Raw genomic sequence first — 20,472 nt, forward strand, 5'->3', positions numbered from 1 at the left:
CCCGGCATAGATGACCACTGATATCAATTCATCAGCAATGTGAGAAGCAATGAGTCACAATTTGCACATGCAGCTCTACTCTGTAGACAAAAATTTACTTTGACTTGGGCCAAGGTGGCAGGAAAACAATGGTCGAAAGTAAATTGCGTTCACTGAGTACTTCCTAAGCCACTATTCTCTGATCAAGGCATCTCAGGGAATTTCCTCATAAGTGGGACGTAGCTTCCTCAGCTATAGAAAGCTTTTACTCTCAAGTTTGTAATGTAAAGTAACAAGCACACAAAAATTATAATGAAACAATTATTTATACTAATATTTAACTATGTAGAAACACAAGTGGCAAGCTTTCATTTAAGCCTAAGATCTGACTATCAAAGCTTAAATAGCACTGTTCAGCTACAGGAAAACTATTTTCCAAACTCCAGATCCAGATGCATGGTCTGACAGTTGAGAAAAACATTTAAAATTAAATTTATCCTATAATATTTGGTAAGTGTAATTACCCTATCTGTAGCTATAAAGTAGGCTCACAGTTTCCCAAGTAACAAGTCATTTTTAATAGTGAAGATTTCAGCAAGTCTAGAAATGGTAAAGGGACCTGGAAAAAGAAAGATACACAGAACTCCTATGTTCAAGTAGTTTCCTTATCATAAGCTCCAGATGTCTTCATTCTTAGTCCTGGGACTTGCTCATCTTTTTGTGCTATCACATCAGGACGAAGATGGCAACAAGTTTATAGAGAAAAGAAGTGCCAGTGTAATGGCTCTTCAGCCAGATAATGCAGAGATAGCAAGACATGTTCACAGTGCAAAAGGACACGCACTTTCTAAAATAGGAATTCTAATCCCACTGGGCTTCTCTGTGTGTGAATTTAACCTTTAGAAGTAGAATTTTTGAACCCCTGGAAATGAACTAATGCTTTGTGTAAACTACAGAAAACAGATGGGAGTGTGTTCTAGGCAGCACATTTAAATACAAAGACCATTTCTGTACCTGCAAAAGCTGCTGTGCTGCCTCGGAAGGATAAATCCGAGTTTAACAAAACAAACGAAGCTACCCCCCAACACGGCTCAAATTCAGGAGACAAGTACTTCTGTGATTTCCAAACAGTCACATTATCACAGAAATGAGAAGTATACTCTTGGTCTGACATAGGGTATAGATTCTTACTCTAAAAGTGTTAAACCGGATCTTCACAGTGCTACAAAACTTTTAAATCGCTTCATCACCAGATTAATTACAGATTTTTGCAATTTTCAGTACTGACTGTTAACAAGAGAAAACAGCTACTTCAAAAATCATCTAGTTCAGTTTTTGCTCAATTTTGTATTTAAAAGGCAAACTTTTAGGTAGGTGAAAAAATAATGCTTTATTATGTTATAATTTTTAAACTTTCTATTGTGGCAAAATACTCAAAATAAAACAGTCTTAACCATTTTTAAGTCTATAGTTCAGTAGCATTCCGTACATTCACATTGTATAGCCATCACCAGTATCCATTTTCAAAACTCTTTTCATCTTGCAAAACTGAAACTCTATCCCTATTAAATAATTTTCCATTACCTCTGTGGGGTAGCAGACTTTGCCACCCCAAAATGCGACTCCGGCTTGACTAAAGAAAAAAGGCTCTGAAAGAAACTTTGACCTTCTCCCTAACTGCCTAAAAGAATTTAAGACAGAAGACCTGTTCTGGGAAGGAGCTAATATCCTAAGATAACTACAGTATAATATAAACTAGGTGTGATAGCCTGGAAGGAACCTAACAACGACCTTTCAATTAAAGTCCTCTCCATCTCTCATTGTCTTTACAAGGCATGGTAAACATTTGTTTATCAAATATCTGCTTTTCCATCTCCATGTGAATTGCCTTCCGCCCCTTTGAAGTCCCAAACCACTACCCCCAACATCCTCCTTTGTCCTTAGCTGAAAACAGTATTTCAAGCAGCAGCTTCTGCCACTTTGGTTACTCAGTTTTCCTGGGTTTCTTCCATGAATACATATTATTAAACTTTGATTTTCTCCTGTTATCCTGTCTTCTGTCAATTTAATTCTTAGACCAGCCAGAAGGACCTAGAGGGAGAAGAATAATTCTTCTTCCCCAACACCTCCTCCCCCTCAGGCCCTGGCAATCATCATTCTACTTTTGGTCTCTGTGATTTTGACTACTCTAGGTACATCATATAAGTGGAATCACGCAGCATGTGTCTTTTTGTCACTGGCTTATTTCACTTTGCATACCGTCCTCAAGGTTCATCCATTTTGCAGCATGTGTCAGAATTTCCTTCCTTTTTACGGCTAAATAATATTCCATTGTATGTATTACATTTTGCTTATCCATTCATCCATCAATAGCCACTTAGGTTGCTGCCACGTTTTAGCTATTATGAATAATCCTACTATGAATATGAATAATAATATTTAAATGTATGTTTAATGCTATTTATTTCCTAAAGAAGTATGTTGATATTCATACAAATTTAGCGGCCATCTCTATGACTGCCCAACTTTTGTTAACCATCAGACATGGTAATTGTGATAACCACAATTACCCTGAAAACCTTAACTGGAGATATGCTAAGCAGAAGTAGAAGGGATGCAATTCAAAATAAACAGGGTTAAAATTAAGGGGTTTTATTTCTTATGGAAGGATGAAATTCAGTGAATGAGGGAAATCGGGCCTAAGTAAATCACCACATTGTGTGGATCCCCAAAATACACAGACAACACTAAAACCTCTGCTAGTAAGAAAGGGAAAGGACACAGGATATCTTAGCTGGTGGGAGATGGAACAATTTTGTCTGCATCATAAACCCTAAATTTTACCCTGTGATTAACTACATTGCCTTTCTCTGGACAACATGGGCCACATGCTGAAATAGAACTAGGTGACATCATTTTGAAGCCACATGTATTTTGATTTCCTTTATGAATTGTCAAAAATATATTTCTAACACACTAATTTTACGAATTTTACAAGTAAATCTAAGATGGCAGACACGAAAACTTTATTTTCCAACTATACTCAGTGCTGTCTATACCTGAAGTTAGAAATGTTTCCATTTTACTGCTATAGAGTCACACAGTCCAAAGTCCAAGGCTTACTAAACCATTTTAGATAATTGTGGAAACATTTTTTGCCCCTAAAAATTACAACTCATTATCTGCTCTCCCCAGCACTCAACCTAACCCTGTAGTACTAATTTTAACCTCCCATGTTATTTTAATAAAATCCAACAGCATGTGTTAGTGTAAAGGGCATATAGGTTTTTGAACCAAAACACCTGACTGACAGTCTACCACAATACATCATACTCCAAAAGTTTAAGAACCAGAGAAAAGCAAATATTAGAACTCATGCATCAAGTTCAATCGTTTAAAATTAGTGATTTAATGTGTAATGAAACAATTTTATGTACCACAGACTGAAATAGTATTAACAGAAAGTAGAAGTCATAGACTATGCAGTATATGTGTGAAATGATGTCACAGGGTGTGGTGATTACCACCTTGCTCTCTATTCACCACACCATTTTTGCGGGTTGAAAGTTTCCAAATTCACTGCAGACATTAACCTTTAGAAGCTGAGAACGAGAAATCAGAATTCCCTGGAATGTTCAAAAACTTAATATTATCAATTACTCCTAACAGCCTTCCAACGCTCTACATTCTCTTTACTTGGTAGGGTTACATAAAACAAATGATTAATACATTTAAAAATATTAAGTTTACAAAGAAATATAGCGGATAGCGAATATTCAAGCATTGGAAAACGTCAGTGAATGGTATTTAGTATTTGAATAGCTAATATTCAAGGCTTCCTAGCAAAGTTAACATCGCTACACAGAATCATGTGTTAAAATTGCCAATGTGAGGACCTATTTGTTCCCAAACTCATTATTTCTTGGAACATGACTCATTCGATTTCTAAAGTATACTATGCGTATAAACTCTTTATTTGCAAGAATGACTCATTAGCAGCAGACAGATACACACACACACACACTTAGAGCATAGCAATAGCTGAAAGACTGACTGATTAGATGGTGACCACACTTCTACGTACGTTCTCATCCTGGTTCCCAGAAATGTCAGCCTTACCTTTTGACTCTGAGAGTCGGTTTCCTACTCTTGCTGGATTTTTATCTTTCAAATATGTAACTTTTTAAATTCATTTTTAAACTTTAATTCTCTCAGGTGGATTATAATACATGTCCCCCATAGACAGATTTCCAAATCTTATGATTTTTCTCATGATTTAAGACTCAGAAAAACATATACATTTCTGGAGAAATGTAGGGGAAAAATTCCCACATGGTAACACTTCTGAGAATCCTCCATGACTTGCTGGAGAATGTGTGGTACGTTCTTCACCTCATTAGAGTTTAAGCCCCAAAGGTGGGCTTCCACTCATAGGGTTCAGTTCTTGGTATGGTTTTATCTCCACTACAAACCACACATCTCTAAAAGAAAGGAGGTTACATTTGAAGCATAAAAATTATTTTTTAATTTCTTAATAGTAGAGAAATAATTCATATTTCTTCGAACATTGAAACTACTCACAGACCAGAGGAGAAAAGAGTATTGCAGCACTTATAACCTCACTACCTATAGATTGTCCAAAATTACTTCCAGTCTCCCCCACACACACACTTGATGTTTCACTCTTTACACACACACACAATGTTACATGTTGATTCATCACCAATTTTGTTGACGAATTTGAAATCTATCGATTGCTTTTATGACTGTATTGTATTGCATAAATAAAAATTGAATATATATATTTATCACTATAAAAAAATCTTCAGAGAACCTTCTTGCATCAGCAGCTTTTTGTACTTTGCACATGACTTTTCAATGTTTGCTGACCATGCAATAAAATGCAATTTATCTTAAGTATTTTTTAACAAAGCAAAACTCGGTAATTCTTTGTATTTTCTTGATTTTTATTCATGAAAATCAAGTTCTAGTTATGATTGCCTTTCACATCAAATTCATTTTTTGTGGAATTTTTTTTTTTTTTTTTAGATTGGCAACATTTGTTAGCTCAGGTGCCAATCTTTTTCTTCTTCTTCTTCTTTCCCCCAAAGCTCCCCAGTATATAGTTGTATATATTCTAGTTGTGAGTGCCTCTGGTTGTACTATGTGGGACGCTGCCTCAGCATGGTCTGATGAGTGGTGCCACGTCCGCACCTGGGATCCAAACCGGCGAAACCCCAGGCTGCCAAGGCAGAGCACAGGAACTTAACTACTTGGCCATGGGGCCGGCCCCGGAAGGATTATTTTGTCTTATTTTAAGCTTGGCAATTTGACCAAATAATGAAAAAATATTTCATTTCGTAAAGAGTTGTATTATTTTACCTTTTAATGTCAACTTACTTAGTATGATTTAAGAAATATGCTAATGTTTTACATCATATTATGTTTAGCGATTAGGATTAACATTTAAAGATGAGGCATTTCTTAGTGATGTTTCTACTTCTGGGTACTTCATCCTATTTCAATATTCATTATTGTAAAACTTTATGGCATGCAAGAATAACTTCACTTTTAGACAAAAAGCAGAGGGCCATATTTGTATGAAACAACACAAACCGTAAATTACCATATTTATTTAGGCAAGCAGGGCCAATGAAAGTTATTTATAACTATAGATTAATCAGTAATAACATTTTTAAGATAGCTGAGCATATGCTTAATATCGAAGGTCTGGGCTGTCATGAAACTTTTATTGCCTATAAGAAATGCTAGCAGTTTTCCAGGATATAAACTTTTGCTTCCTAGAGAGTAGAGCGCATTATGAACATGTTTTTAATAGGACTTCATTTTCTGATGATGGCAATAATACAGATGTGCACTCCCACTTTTTCTGCCCTAGGCCAGACACCTTTGGATATTACAGACGTTTCATCCTAGAAAATTTTTCAACTGACTTTAAAAGTAGATTATACCTAATTAAAATGCAGATCTGCTACTATTTAAAAAATTTTAAAGATAGTGGTACATAATGAAACAAATAAATGGCTTGAAAGGTGGCATGGGAAAGAATTAAAAAGGTGGTCGTTTAATAAGCCCCTATGGAGAGTGATGTGGATTCTATATATAGAGTCTCTTGATGATGAGAAACCTCCCAATCTAGGAAACATTCAGTAAGGAAATGCTTTTAGAAGGCAAGGGTCAATCCTAGGTCTATAAGGAAACATAAATGGTAATAACCATGTGCAATATGATGCTATACCATCCAAACTTACCATTTCATCTGTGTCATAATAGTGATTCACCTGATAGCAAAGCATACAATGGACTGCTCTGGTACAAACCAGAATATCAAACTTCTTAGTAAAATCTACTTTCTATGTTTTGTCTCAGGCCTAAAGTTCATTTATTTTACACACAAATTAAGTTAATTTATGAATACACAACTGATTCATTTTATTTTGTTTTTATTATTGCAGGTTTGGTTCACTGAGAATACAACTCTGAAAGGGAGTTTAGGGTGTTCATTCAGGAGTGCCCTTGGGTTCAACACCAATAGAGAGAAGAGGAAAGAAGCAGGAGTGGACAGAGAGAAACCCGCTACCTGCTGTCAGCCCCACAGCAGCTTCTGCAAACCCTAAGGAAGCTCTGGAGCTAGAGTGGCTCTACAGAGTGGTCTCAAATTTGTCGGAGACGAAAGGGCCTTCACATTCCCTCATAGATCAGTCTCTGAATGAAGTCAACCCAAGAGAGTGGCGTGACCCAAGGTACTTCGCAGCTGAGGCAATCACTGAAAGGGCTAAGGGCCAAAGGCTGTCTACCAGCAGCACTTCATCACCTCGGGCCAAACGTCCTTCTGTGAAGCGGGACCCGGGCAAGCCATCACGGCATCTACTACATTGAGTTTACTTTGCACAAAACACAAGATATTTCCTAAGTCCCTTCATAGTTTTTTCTACCTTGCTTCCGAAAAGGCAGGCCTTTAAATTATCCTCAAGAAGGCACTATTTCATCTTTGCCAAAACTCCTTTAAAAAAAGAACTTGATCTGCATCCTATTCCACTGTTACATCATGCTATAGTCTGTGCTTGTACCATGCTGGCATCGCCCATTCCCTTTTCAAAAAGCTTCACTTGAGTATTTATTTTGTTTTTCTCTTTCCATCCCCTTTGCCCACATCCATTGCACCCAGGCTCCCAAAGATTGTGTTTCACTTTTAGGCACATCATAAACTCATTTTGAGTTGAGAAAGGCATGGTTCCGATGTTTGCTAAAATCAATGAGTTAAACAGTAGAATCAAATTAGAACACAGACCTGCCAGATCCCCAGATTCCTAGTTTGGAGTTACTTCTGCAACATCATGTTGGAAATATATTTGTCTCAGTTTCGTAAGAGGCATACCATGAATTTTCAATAGCGCCTTATTCATTGATGTTTTTGAGCACTATGTACTGAAACCTCAGTGTTATCCTGCCTTAACGGCATGCCGTTCTACTCCTGCAAATAGGACCTCTGCACTCATATTAACTCAAACTTTACTAAGAATCAAAGAACACTCCAGTAGTATTTTAGTGTGGGTTTAAGAAGGTAAAAAGTATGTGAAAGAAATAAGATGGGAAAAAGCAAGCATGGGAAAGCAGGAATATGGAAATAACATTTCAGAACAAAAGACAAGAGACAATAGGCATTTTTTTCAAGGGATGTAGGGGAAGCAGCATTTCTTAGCGGCAAGTTGGTGGGAATAAGGAGGAAGACTTCGAAGTTTACTAGTTAATTGATATCACTGGGGTTTAAGCAGTCTTCTCAGCATATCAACTTTCACTCTAAAATAGATGTAAGCTTGTAATAGTATGAGCATGTGATATAAGTCCACAACTTACTGTGCATTCTCCAGGTTTCAGTGAAAAGAAAACAGATGAAAATCTGTCTTCATATGAAAAAACATAGCCTTGACAGAGAAAAAAAAATCTACAATTGTACTAAGTTGCCAAGAATAAAAATTCATTGAATAGATAACTTCATGTCATTTAGGAGAATATTTCAGAGGACTCTTATCATGTGTTAATTTAGTTATATATTTCATAAACATTGGCAAAAGTATAACTATCAGTAATTATGATTTTCACAGACTAATCTGGTTTCATTAAAAATGAAAGTTTCTGTTCCTTTTCTCAAAATTCCCACGGACATCTCAAAAGCAATTTCCTCATTGGTTTTAACGTAAACATTTTCTACTATTAGAAGGGATGGAAAAATTGGAGAAATTGCACTAGAGTGAATGGAGACACTGATTTATTTTGCCCGAAAGATAATTACTACTACCAAATGGCAGTTTCATTTAGGTTTTGGTTCTTAGGAACAGGAAGAAAACACAAAATAAGAGCATGATTTATTTTGGATATTAGCATACCCTATATTATCTTCCTACATCGAATTAAAGTATATCCAACACACAGATTTTTAATTGCTTTTTAACCTGATTTGTCCAGGACACATCAATATTTTTAAAAAATATATCGCCACTGTTTTGATTCAATGAGTAAACTGAGTTGTTTATCTGGAAGTTTAATCCAAATCTTTAAGAAATATCTGTAATATGACCATTACCCTGAACCAAATTGTTTTTGACTTAAAATGTTAGAGAATATAATACTTATTCTCTTATGAAACATATTTCTATGAAACGAAAAAGTAAGCGTTTCTCACATTTGACTAGCTATAATTAATAATGCATTTTCTCATGGGGTTTATTTTGGAAATGTTCTTCATAAGAATTTCCATTTGTAATTCAAAACCAGCCCATTCCCAAACTTATGATTACATGACCTCAGTAATCCGCCAAGCATAAACTTAGAGAATGCATTGGGATTTTATGGTGATTAATATGTGTTAACTAATAATATAAGGTAGTTTACATTATATATGACTTTGGCCAAGGCAAATATTGTCAAATCATCTTAATTTTAATATAAATGTCTATTTAATGTCATAATATATAGACAGAAGAATGGATTTAATAACTTTTGTATCAGGAGCAAGATATCAGAGTTATAGAATTTGTTTTATTTTTCACATTTTCAGGTCAATTCTCAAATTCACATTGCTATCTTATTAAAATGTATGTAATGATCAAAGTATCCTGCAGTTCAAACCACTTGACAGACTCAATAGTCCCGCCTCCCTATCAAGCATTCTTCATCAGTCCACCTTAAGCACTACTTCATCTGCACCCTTACCCAATGCTTATTCCAGTTAGACATCTTTGTTCAATATATTGCAGAGTTTAGACTTCTTCCCCTTAATTTGCTGTCTTTCTGATGCCACATACCAAGGCTGGTATATATTCCTTCTTCTCATCCACTAAGTTTCATTTTGCACAATCTTTTATATCTATTTAAATATTCTCTTCTATACATATCTCTGAATGACCAGGAACTAATCCAGTCTCTGTCTGTCTGTCTTTGTGAAACAGACTCTTAAGATTTAAAGGATTCACATAATTATGTAGCCAAATCAGGGTATAAAACACATTTATGAGATATTTTAATGAAAAACATCTTTTTATGGGTGGATGTAAGATCTCACCTCCAACTCTCCCCACAATATATTTTACAGTAATTTCAAAGACTCTGGGGGTATGAGTAGCCCTGTTTGGATCCCACGTTGGTGATTCTAATGTGCCACCCACATCTGACTGAAGTGAGCATTATCAAAGAAAACATAATAATGTGGCGATATGTTTATTCTGTACATCAATGTAATACAATCATATTAGAAAATAGTATGAACATTATGTTTATACTCACATATGTCTGTCTTACCACACTTACTTATGTATCATAGAAATACAAATTACTTTTATCCTGATTATATAGAATGCATATATATTAATTATACCTTGTGTCTGTGTACATGCATACATGTGTAAATATATACATGCTCACACACGTCACAATGTTAACAGTTTAGCTAAGGGTCATTTATCTGATTTTTATTTTAGTTATATTCTGTTAACTTTTTATAGAACACTCTCTACAAATCATTACAAAAATTGTATGCTATTAAAAAAAATCAGAATGATTCCCTTATAACTGGGATGATTGTCATCAGGGACTAAGGCCTTATAGCCTGTTAGAGAAAGCAGTGAGCAGTGTGGAAGGAAAGAGTATTTCAAATTGGACAGACAAGTCAGCTGGAATAAACCAATGGGTCAACAGGTTGATATATTCTAATTCATACATACCTATGCTTGCTATTTTCTCTTTCCCAAATTGAGTTCCATGAAACAATAATCCACAAAATGCTTCTCAAAAAGTCCCTGATAAAATAGATTTGGAAAACTCTAGTTTTCTCTTGAAGTTTATATCATGCACTTAAGCTTAACAAAATTTCTCAGAAATTAGGCATTGCAAAATTTGTTAACTTTATTTAACCCATGTGTCCCAAACTTATTTGGCCATGAAATAGTATTAATAGCACATGGAAAAAGTGTTCGATGAAGTATAAGCTGGAAAACTGTTCAAGTTCAACAGCAGGACAATTTAATGAAGAATTTAAGGAGAAAATTTTGACATACTGTGGTAGACAGTAAAATATTAGTTAAAATAATTTTGATTGGTGCTATTTCTTTTGAAGAATTTAGGATTTGTTAAAAAATGTATTCTATAGTTATCTACCTTTAGTGGCTAAGTGTGTGTTTGGGGGACATGGGTGGAGGGGTGTCTGCTACACTCCTGGTAAAGCAGAAAAGCTAGGGAACATACTTGGTGTGGGCAAATAACCAAGAACTTGGGCCATCTGTACTATCACCTGTTCATCTGTGACATCAAATACACACACATACACATCATATAAAATTAGTTGTAGCCGTTTTAATTAAATAGTATTTTAAAAGGAAAAGACATACAAAGGATACATAGAATCTATGATAAAGTTCCAGTTAACAAGTACTTATGTCTATAGATGTTTTCAGTCATTTCAACTGCCTTGGCCTTCTCCTTTCAATGCACAGGCAGAGGTTAAGCCAGAAGGTATTAAGTGGCCACTCATATTAACGTCACAGGGATATATACCAGTAGGAACAACTCCATCTCCAGCAGTTCTAAGTAATCTTATACCTTGTTTCCTGGAACAAAGAATCACCCACTCCTACATGTTTCTACTAACCAGTGATCAGCAATTGCTCCCTAATTCCTTCCTAACTTTATAATAGAGCAATGTTGCTCAAAATGTGGTCCTTAGAACAGCAGAATCAGCAGCACTTGGGAATCTGTGAGAAATGCAAATTCTCAGGTTTCACTCGACAACTTCTGAATCAAACTGAGGGCAAGGCAAATGGATCTGCGCTTGAACAAGCCCTCCAGAGAATTCTGATGCACACAAGTTTGAGAACCACTGCAGTAGAGAAATAAGATATCTGTCCTGGATATTTCTAGTAATTATAGCAGATAGTCCCTGTATCAACCTATAAACCTAATTTTAAGTGAGTCAAAATTTTTAAACGTAGCAGTTATGTTGTAAAATAAAGAGCAAGCAGTCCAAAATTTGTACAAGATTTATCTGAAAATTTAATTGAAAGTTGGCATAATGAAACTTGGAACGTATTTCCCCATGGGCCTAATGCTACAAAATTGTGGCAAAGGGACGAAGCTATTCCAAAGGAGTGTATTTGTATTGTAATTTAATTGTACTACAGTATTGATGGCATGACCTTTAGTTCTGAGAGGAGTGACAACAGGTTTTACGAAGGAAATGGGAAGGTTAAGAGAGGAAGGAAATAGAAGAAAGAAATAGGAGAGAGGAGAAGTTACTCCCCCTCTCTTTTTTTGGTGTAGTAATTACAGGAACAATGCAAAAAAAAAAAAAAAAAAAAACACACCACACACACACACACACACAATTGTCTTTGACTACATTAAAACTACCTATATATATCAGAATCCTAAATTTTATCAAGTCCCTTTTGCCACTTTTATTCTCTCCTCAAATCTCCTACATCATCATCATAAGGTCAAGTGTGTATATTCTTCTTCTAAGCTCCAAAATTGGTGAAACAAAAGAATGCCTTCTGGGTTCAAGCAGGAAATGTGAGTTAAGAAATACATCCAAGAGTAGTGCTACATATTGCTCCAAAATTATAGGGAGTATTGGGGCTCTAAAGGTATATACTCCAAGGACTCCTCCGTCCTTTTCTGACACTACATGTCCAACAAAACATACCCTTGGGCTTACTTTTCCCTGTCATCTGCCAATTTGTGACCTCTACATCCAAGAACACCTCTCTTCCACCTGCCCCCATGCAAAATTCCAATCTGGGAAATGTAGGTTCTCTCAGATGAATGTTAGAAAAAATGCAACTGAAGTTATTTCACATTTAGGTAGGAATGACTAATAAGGCTATTAACTGTCTGGTAAATTCTGGCAGCTACTCCTGATTTTTAGGCTAGTCTCTATTCTTCTAATTCACGGGTCCTCTTACCTCTGATTTTTATCACAATAGATACAACAGATATTCGGTGGTATTTTCAGAGTGCCTAGAGCAACAGCATAGACAAGGGTATATATACTTTGTAAGTCTAAATCACTGAGAGCTTGTGAATTGAGAAGTGCCAATGTTCTTTCACATACTGTAATCATAGGAAAAACAGGAATCTTCAACAGTCACCACAGAGCAAACAACCTAGGAAGGTTCCTGTGATGATTAAAAACCAAAAGCAAGTTGGCAAAAAAAAAAAGCCAGACCTTCTCAAAACTGGGTGCTCATTAGAATTCCTGGTGGAGACTCAGTACATAGGTCTACACCCCACAATCAAAATAAATCAGAGGCTCTATAGGAGGGGCCTAGGCCTTCATATTTTTAGAACAATTCCTGAGGTAGTCACATTGCTCAGTATAGAGAATTACTGCCAGGAGCATCAGAGTTACTCCTGCCTCCATATCCAGTCATACACAAATGATAATTCCTGCTTGTGAGTTTTCCGAAGAGCTTAACCAATATTCTTTAACTTAGAGGACGTAGCTATAGACAACCAGTGGCTTCCCCACCAGATCAAACCTACTATCTCTCTTTTTGCTCTTTGATTAAAATTCAGTTCTCTTTTAATCTTTAGCAAACGCATACCATGGATTTGATCCTTGTTACTATTTGCTTTGAGTCAGAACTTCTTTAAATTGAATACATCCATGTAAAATTATTGTATTTGAAATATATTCAAGCCACAAAAAGAATGCCTTTTTCTGTTTTCTACTCATTTTTGTGATGGTTTAACAAGTGAAAGACAATTCCTCAGGATAGATACATGATGATAATAGAACTCTCCTACCCTAAACAATGCAAATTCAGAGTTGGCAGCTCATCCTCAGTACTTCACGTATGTTACAAGAAGGGGCAGTGCGAGCAGGGGAGTGTGGAGAAGCGATAGGGCGGGTGGGGACATTTTACAATAAAAATTGCTTCTCAAGTGGACCAGTTTTCCATTACTATAATGACAAAACAGGTCCTGAAAGTGTTCACATGTGGTCATTCCAGCCAGCTTTCTTAGATTAAAATATAGCCCTATACCATCCCCCATGTACACACTATGCTTGTTTTTGGGCATGCCTGCAGTTGTGGTCATCTGTCAGAGTGAAATTATGCCCATCCTCAAAATAGCATGTCAGGTTAATGGGATTAGACGGGTCAGGTTTCACTGGAGACCAGAATTGAAAGGGTGACTTACAGTCCCTAAACTAGGGACACAGAGTAACAGCTATTAAAGATTTAAGTCCATGCACTATGAAAGCCTTCATCTGTTTTAAGGAAAGGAGAAGCAAGAGCTCATGACTCAAGCCTAACTTAAATTTATGATTGCATCAGCAGGAGCACCTGAGTGTTTAAACAGCACTATATGCGTTACCATGACAAAAGCTTCAACAGGTAAGAAATGAACGAAGTAAACCAGTTCCTATGACTGGATATCCTCAACACCATTTCCACCCCCTTAGCCTTCTTCTCCCTTACCAAAATTCATTAGAGGCAATAAAAGCTAAATTTTCACAATCTTAGCATCATTAGCTGTGAACTCCTAATCAGAAAGAAAAGGCCAAGAGACTCACAGAGACACCAGCTCTGATATCACTGAGATGTCAAACCAATGCCAGAAGAAGCCTACCTCCAGATATCTTACGTAAAATGTGTGAAGGCCATGGATAGATGGTTATTCTGTCTGTTACTTTCAGTGGAATGTATACCAAAGTGATACACACCCTTAACACAATGGATTTTTTCCCAAGTTTATACTTCTCTCATCATTAATATTTCCAGCGTTGCACTGGTAAATATTTAATAACTAGCTCCAAAAAAAGAAAAAGCCCTGATAGTAGCATTTGCTGATTTCTGTGGTATAAATAATCCCACCATGGTAATTTCAACAGACTAACGTGATGTCACTGAACGTGGAGATAGGAAGAGATTCACACAATTGGCTCCTATGAGCAAGTGCAAATTAGCTCCAGTACATCATTGGATATTTCCCTAATAACTAACTACATTTTCTCAAAACCATTAGAGTTCATTAACATTACTTTCAATTTCATGAAAATAGAGAACAGAGTTTCTAGAGAGGGGAAGGTAGACCTCAGAATTACTGAATGTCAAGATAAATTGGCTAAATTTATTAAATTGGGAGCAGCTACCAACTTTATGCAAAACTTTAAGTAGAAACTTAGAAGTTGTTCTCAGTCTCAAGTCAAATGCATTCAATATGAATTCAACAGGAAAATTTCCAATGTTTTCCTTGAAGAATAGAATTCACTATCACATCCAAGAAAAATTAATAAATAGATTTGAAAACAACATTGGTGTAATGTTAAATAACTTGCATGAAAACATGTTTAGGTCCCACAAATTTCCATGGCTCTATCTGTAATCCAGAATGAGAATGGAAGTTTCTCTACTCTTATAGTCCTTGGGTCTATTTTTGCAATAGGGAGGCTGTCATAACCAATTGCCTAAAACAAAATACAACTTGCAATTTAGTACAACATACTTTAGTAGCTATTATCTATGAAAAGTATTCCCTAAAATTTTCTTAGCAAGGGCTCAGAAAAATATTTATATATTAAAGCAAAACAAAATCTTAACACCCGTTTTATTTTTTAAGCACCAAAACAGGTCTTGTACAAGCATGCACAATGAATTGCCCCACTCCTTCAGGATAATATGAGTATATAATTTTCCTGGGATGGATAAATACACGTTTCATCACCAGAGTGATTCTTTAGATTTTAAATGGCCTAGTAAGAAAATATTTCCAATTGAAATAATTGGCAGTTCTGAAAGAATGGTTATTCAAAATGTCTTCTTGCTTCTTTTTCCCTTGTAAAATCCCCAATATCTTTGTCAAATTTGATTCTTGGTTTATTCCGAGAATATCCAATTGTTAATAGCGTATTACTGTGAAGGGATAATTTAAGTGCATTACCTCAAACTGAAAAAATAAGTTCAATTACACTGTATTCTTGTTTTTAATAAGGATAGTTAAAGTAGTAAAGAAATAAGTCAAGAGTATTTTAAAATAGTCACTTAGACCAACTTTTATATATGGGTCTTTTACAATAGGCTCTTTATAGTCACTATGGATAGGCAAAATAAAATATATCAAAGTTTTGATATAACAATCTTCCATAGTTGGAGTTCACCAATGCAAAGTTAGTCACCAAAAAGATCTTGTTATAGCAGACTCCAAGATCAGACCAAGAACAATCTTTTTTATACTGTTTTTTTTTTTAGCAAAAACTGCTTAGCTAATTTTGTTCTAAAGAAAATACATGAATTCACTTCAGTCTTCAGAGGTTAAAAAACCTTTCATGACACAAATCCATAGATACACTTTACTCAACTATTCACGTTTTATTCTGTGCCAGTAAAACATCTAAAGATGTGCCAGGAGATGTAAAATGAATACAAACCACAAAAAAAAAATCATAAAAGAAATCAGGGCTAGTTAAATTTACATCTGGTTTAAAAAGATCAACAGCATGAGGCTGTTTATGTTACATCGAGCTATTTCTAATTACAGGTAAGTATACTCAATCAATAGGAGATCAAGTGCCCATATTTTCGGTATCCAAACAAGAAAAGACAGTTGTAAAACACTGTATAGAAATGCTTTTAAATGCTGAGATTTTACCTTTTAAGTTATCTGAAAGAGTGCAAGTTCTGGTTTGGGTTAGTTTTTTATTTTGTAGCAACAAACAATTTTCACCCAAGGCATAGGACTTCTCACGGGTGGTACTCACATTATTATTGAGGCCATGTACGTAAACCCAAACCACATAAAAGCATTGCCCCTTGTGGAAATGAGATAAGAATATGCAGTTATGCTGGGGAAAAAATAATAAATGATACTCAAAGTTCCACATTGTTGTGACTGCTGATCAAATGATGAACCAAGACCATTCTATAAAATTAATCTAATAAAGTGCAACCTTGTGGTATAAATATATATTATAATCTTCATCTTTGTGTCCTCAATTTTCAAAAGAAAGTCCTGCTTATTACAGTATAAGAAACAATCTCCAATAGTGCCACTAAAAATATAATTAACCATCTTATGTAAAGTTTATTTTTATATCCTTTGGGACATTGTAATAACACACTAAAATTTCACTTGCCATTTAACTAGATCTAGACCACACTAATGTATGAGAGAGAAAGGGAGGAGGGAGAAATAGATATTGCCAGTGTAACAAGCTCTTAGGTTTGCTTCTTTTGGCATCACTGTTAGACCCACCACATTACGTTTTGCCGTGCATAACAATTGGCTTCAAAAAGCATTTATTAATAGCAGCCACCCCTTATGCTTCAGAATTCAAAAAAACAAAATCAAAACCTAAAAAATACAAAAAGACCCACCCACCCTGGTTTCATTAAGTCACAGAAACTCAAATATTCAAAGCAAATATTATTTTATATTTTATTTAATGGCTTCTAAACCCTTAAAGGGAATGATCTTTCAAAACGATACAGGTAGATTTTGAAAATTAAATAAGCTGTTGGATCACTCACCCCACCTGAACTTCTAATAAAAGTTTGCTCATTACTTTTACTCTTCAAATGAGAGTTCTAATAAAAGCTTAATTTCATAAACGTAAAAAAAACCCAAAACAATGAAGTCATTGCATTTTAAAAAATGACTCTCAACAGTATTATCTAACATGGGATCCAAAGTTATATAAAGGGAGATTGAATTTTCTTTAGAGATGGAGTTAAACTAGCCGTTTCTAAAACACACGAACTCACATACTTTCCAGAACATATTTGCGAATCTTTTCCTCCACTCATGCACTGACAAGTGTAGAAGTAGTACGATAATAAATAGAATTATTTGTAGAATTAATCTTTAACACATTTTTTCCAAAATACCCTGTAACAGATTTGTAGTAGATATCCTTTGGCATATTTCAGTTAATCACAGCTACAAATTACTATCTAATAAAATGTATAAACAGCAGCAATTTTGAAGCAATGTATGAAACTACCCAAAGTATTTTTTCAAATTATTATTTCAGGGCAACTATTTAAAGCCGATTCTATTATCCTAGGTGCTGAATGATAAGGGCATTCCATTGAAGTAAGTATACCACTCTTTCCTTTAAAATCTAAGAAGCTCGTTAAGTTATTAATGGGAAGAGGAAAAGAAGGTAAGTGTGGTTTTTAAAGTTGGAAATAACTATTTCTCCCAAGCATTGTCAGAGGCACCATTCCTTTTTGACTTGAAGCATCATTACCAACTTACACTACTTGTGAAGAGAAATCCTACTCTACCATCTTCTGAACTCTTTGCTGGTCTGCAGTTTACCCAACTCCTATGTTTCTTACCCACTTTTGTTTTCTACTGTGAAATTTTCTTTAACTTCACTTCAGAAATACACTTGGACAGTGACTTAATACCTCTGTCCTCTATCAAGAGTCAGCAATGTATGTAAACAAAACTAGAATGGTCCTGTTATTTTGCTGTCCACAATTTGGTGCATTTCCAAGGGCGAGAGAAGCGGATTCAAGCAGCTGAAACTTCATCCTTTGGGAAAGCTTAACAGCTGCTTCCATTTACAGCTTTAAAGACCTACCCTAGTTTACAAGCGTTTGCATATGTACGCCAGACTACCAAACATCAGAAGATTCATAACAAATGAAATTTACACGTGGCGGGAAAGCGCACTATGGAAGCGCTGCAAAAAACCTCAGACTTTTCATTCCTGCTGCTTTACTGGTTTTCAAATCGTATAGTTATGCTCCAGGCATGCAAGCCTTCATGTCACCCCTGACATTTTCCTTCAGCACAGATATGAAGGGAAGTGAAACTTCTCAGCTTTCTTAACCCTGCACTTGGCCACACCCTGACAAGGCATGCCTCCTCACACCTCCCCAGCCCTCCCTCCTCCAAGGCTACGACAATATATATATATATATTTTAAATTGGTATGTTTGTTCTTTATATTTAATTTTTAAAACAAGTTTCCATCCTATAATAAAACCGATATCGACTGGCTTTCTTTAGGGAAAAAAGAAATCCCCCACCAATATCCATTTGGCCCAAAAGGAAAACTTGAGTTTCTGCTTCCCCGGAGAGCAGCACCCCCTCCTCCCTCGGACGCGCCCTGCGTGGTTCCCCGCCCTCCCCACGCGCGGGGGCGCGGTGACAGCCCCCTGCTGCTCCTCCGCTCAGCGCCACAACTTTCCGAAACCCTGTACTAACTTCCAGGGCACAGCCTCTGCGGAGAGTAGCGGGTTACGCTGTATACCCCTAACTGAAAAGCAAGACAGCGAGGTCCTACCAGCGCGGCTCTTGATGACGTCGGTGAATCCGTCTCCAGCAGCATCTTCCCGGGTCTGCTCCGGACCCCCGGGCTGAGCCATAGCCCCACGCTACGTGCCACGGCTCCCCTACGCCCCAAACTTTAGGAGGCAGGTGGGTCCGCGCGGTCCGCCTGATGCTCTCCAAAGCAGGTAGCTAGCTGGGGATCTGGTGTGTCTGAGGGCGGATTTCTCTCTTCCCCAGGCCCTCAGCCACGGAAATAGGGATGCGTGGGGGGGCGGGGAGGAATGGTAAGCTGGAAAACACAGAAACACCGACACCTGGGTTGGTTGAAAGGGGGAGCCATCAAAATGCCCAGCCCATGCTTGGAGAGGAGGAAACAGGTGCTGTTCCCAGCTCCTGACTCTAAAATAGAGTGGGCGAGGCCTGGAAGGTGAAAGCTGAGGAGGGACCCGGTGGTCAATAAATCCACAAGCAAGTTGGAGCCTCGCTTTTCCACGCTGCGCAGAATCGATGCAAAAACAGGAGCAATTAGGGAGCAGCTTGCCAAAAGCAGCACATGAGGTCATGAATGATTTAGCATTGCCACTTATAAGATGACTACACTGAGGAGAAGGGTCACTTGCTTTAGCTATCTGGGTCACTTACACGTGTGTATCCCCCACCGTTGTATCCTGATTTGAATGCACTGACCAGAAATGGGGAATATAGGCCGAGCATAATCCTATTTCTTAGGAGATTTCACCAAAGCTACCCACCCTTCTTTCACTCTTATATTCACTCGGAATGCCTCCTCCATCCCTTCCTCCCACCACTGAGGCTAGAATTAGATTGGACTATAAACAGCTCATATGACTTTATTTTCTAAAAATTTCAGAAGTGACTTTCATTTGCTTGGTATCCTTGCTCCTCCCCCCACCCCACCCCTACACACATAAAATTCATCCTGCACTTCTTCCTGCAGTAGCTCAGACACCCTAAATCCTGCCCCTCACCTACCAAAAAAATTAACTTTACAAGAAAACTTGGCAAGGGGCCTAGTAACAGCTAAGGATTTTCTTTTCTTGTGTTCTGCATTTTCATTCAGAGTATATTCTTATTCTCTTCTAAAACACTGGTTCTCAACCATTGCTAGACAGCAGAATCATCTGGTGAGCTTTACAAAACACTAATGCCTGGTTTCCAGCCCCCGAGATGATAATTGTTCTGAGCTCTCACCTGGGCATCAGGATTGTCAAAAGCTCCCGGGTGATTTCAATGGGCAATCAAGTTTGAAAAACACTGTGATAAAAGGGACTTATAAACGGTCAATTGGGTGCCTTCATCAAGAAAATTTTACCAGTAACCCTCTTCCATTATAATACCTTAGATTAAAAATGGGTTTGCTGTCCTGTTTTCCATCACCAGATTGGCCTTCTGTGTGGCAGTGGATAATTTATTTTGACAGAAACGTAGTAGTTAGAATTAGCTCCAGAATTCTCTTAGATCAAACATAGGGTGACTCTCAGGAGGGAGTCTCAACTAGGTGCCTCTCCATGAGCTTCACCCTGAGAAGCTAATCCTGTTGAAAATCTGAATTTGTTGTGGTTTACAGGCAGACCTCTTAGGTTTCCCAAGTGTCTATTCCTTTTAGATATATCAGTTCTCTTTCTAATAAGTTCAACAAGTGGGAAATATTCAGAGATATAGCACAGCCCC

The 20,472-nt window shown here is 36.8% G+C and overlaps 1 protein-coding gene and 1 long non-coding RNA gene across 3 annotated transcripts in view; one reads left to right on the forward strand and one right to left on the reverse strand.

Moving 5' to 3' along the window:
• DMD (dystrophin) overlaps positions 1 to 19,553 on the reverse strand; it is a 2,262,230-nt gene extending 2,242,677 nt beyond the window's left edge. The window contains exon 1 of the mRNA XM_023633802.2: positions 18,794 to 19,553. Coding sequence (XP_023489570.2) covers positions 18,794 to 18,875 — 82 coding nt within the window. The 5' untranslated portion in view covers positions 18,876 to 19,553. The remainder of the gene's footprint in view (positions 1 to 18,793) is intronic.
• LOC138921822 (uncharacterized) overlaps positions 18,640 to 20,472 on the forward strand; it is a 213,680-nt gene continuing 211,847 nt past the window's right edge. Inside the window, exon 1 of one of the 2 annotated variants that reach the window (XR_011434695.1) lies at positions 18,640 to 18,927. This is a non-coding gene — a long non-coding RNA (uncharacterized lncRNA). The remainder of the gene's footprint in view (positions 18,928 to 20,472) is intronic. The other variant, XR_011434696.1, reaches the window with a different exon arrangement.

This window comes from Equus caballus, chromosome X, assembly GCF_041296265.1.
Source record: "Equus caballus isolate H_3958 breed thoroughbred chromosome X, TB-T2T, whole genome shotgun sequence".
NCBI classification, from domain to species: domain Eukaryota; kingdom Metazoa; phylum Chordata; class Mammalia; order Perissodactyla; family Equidae; genus Equus; species Equus caballus.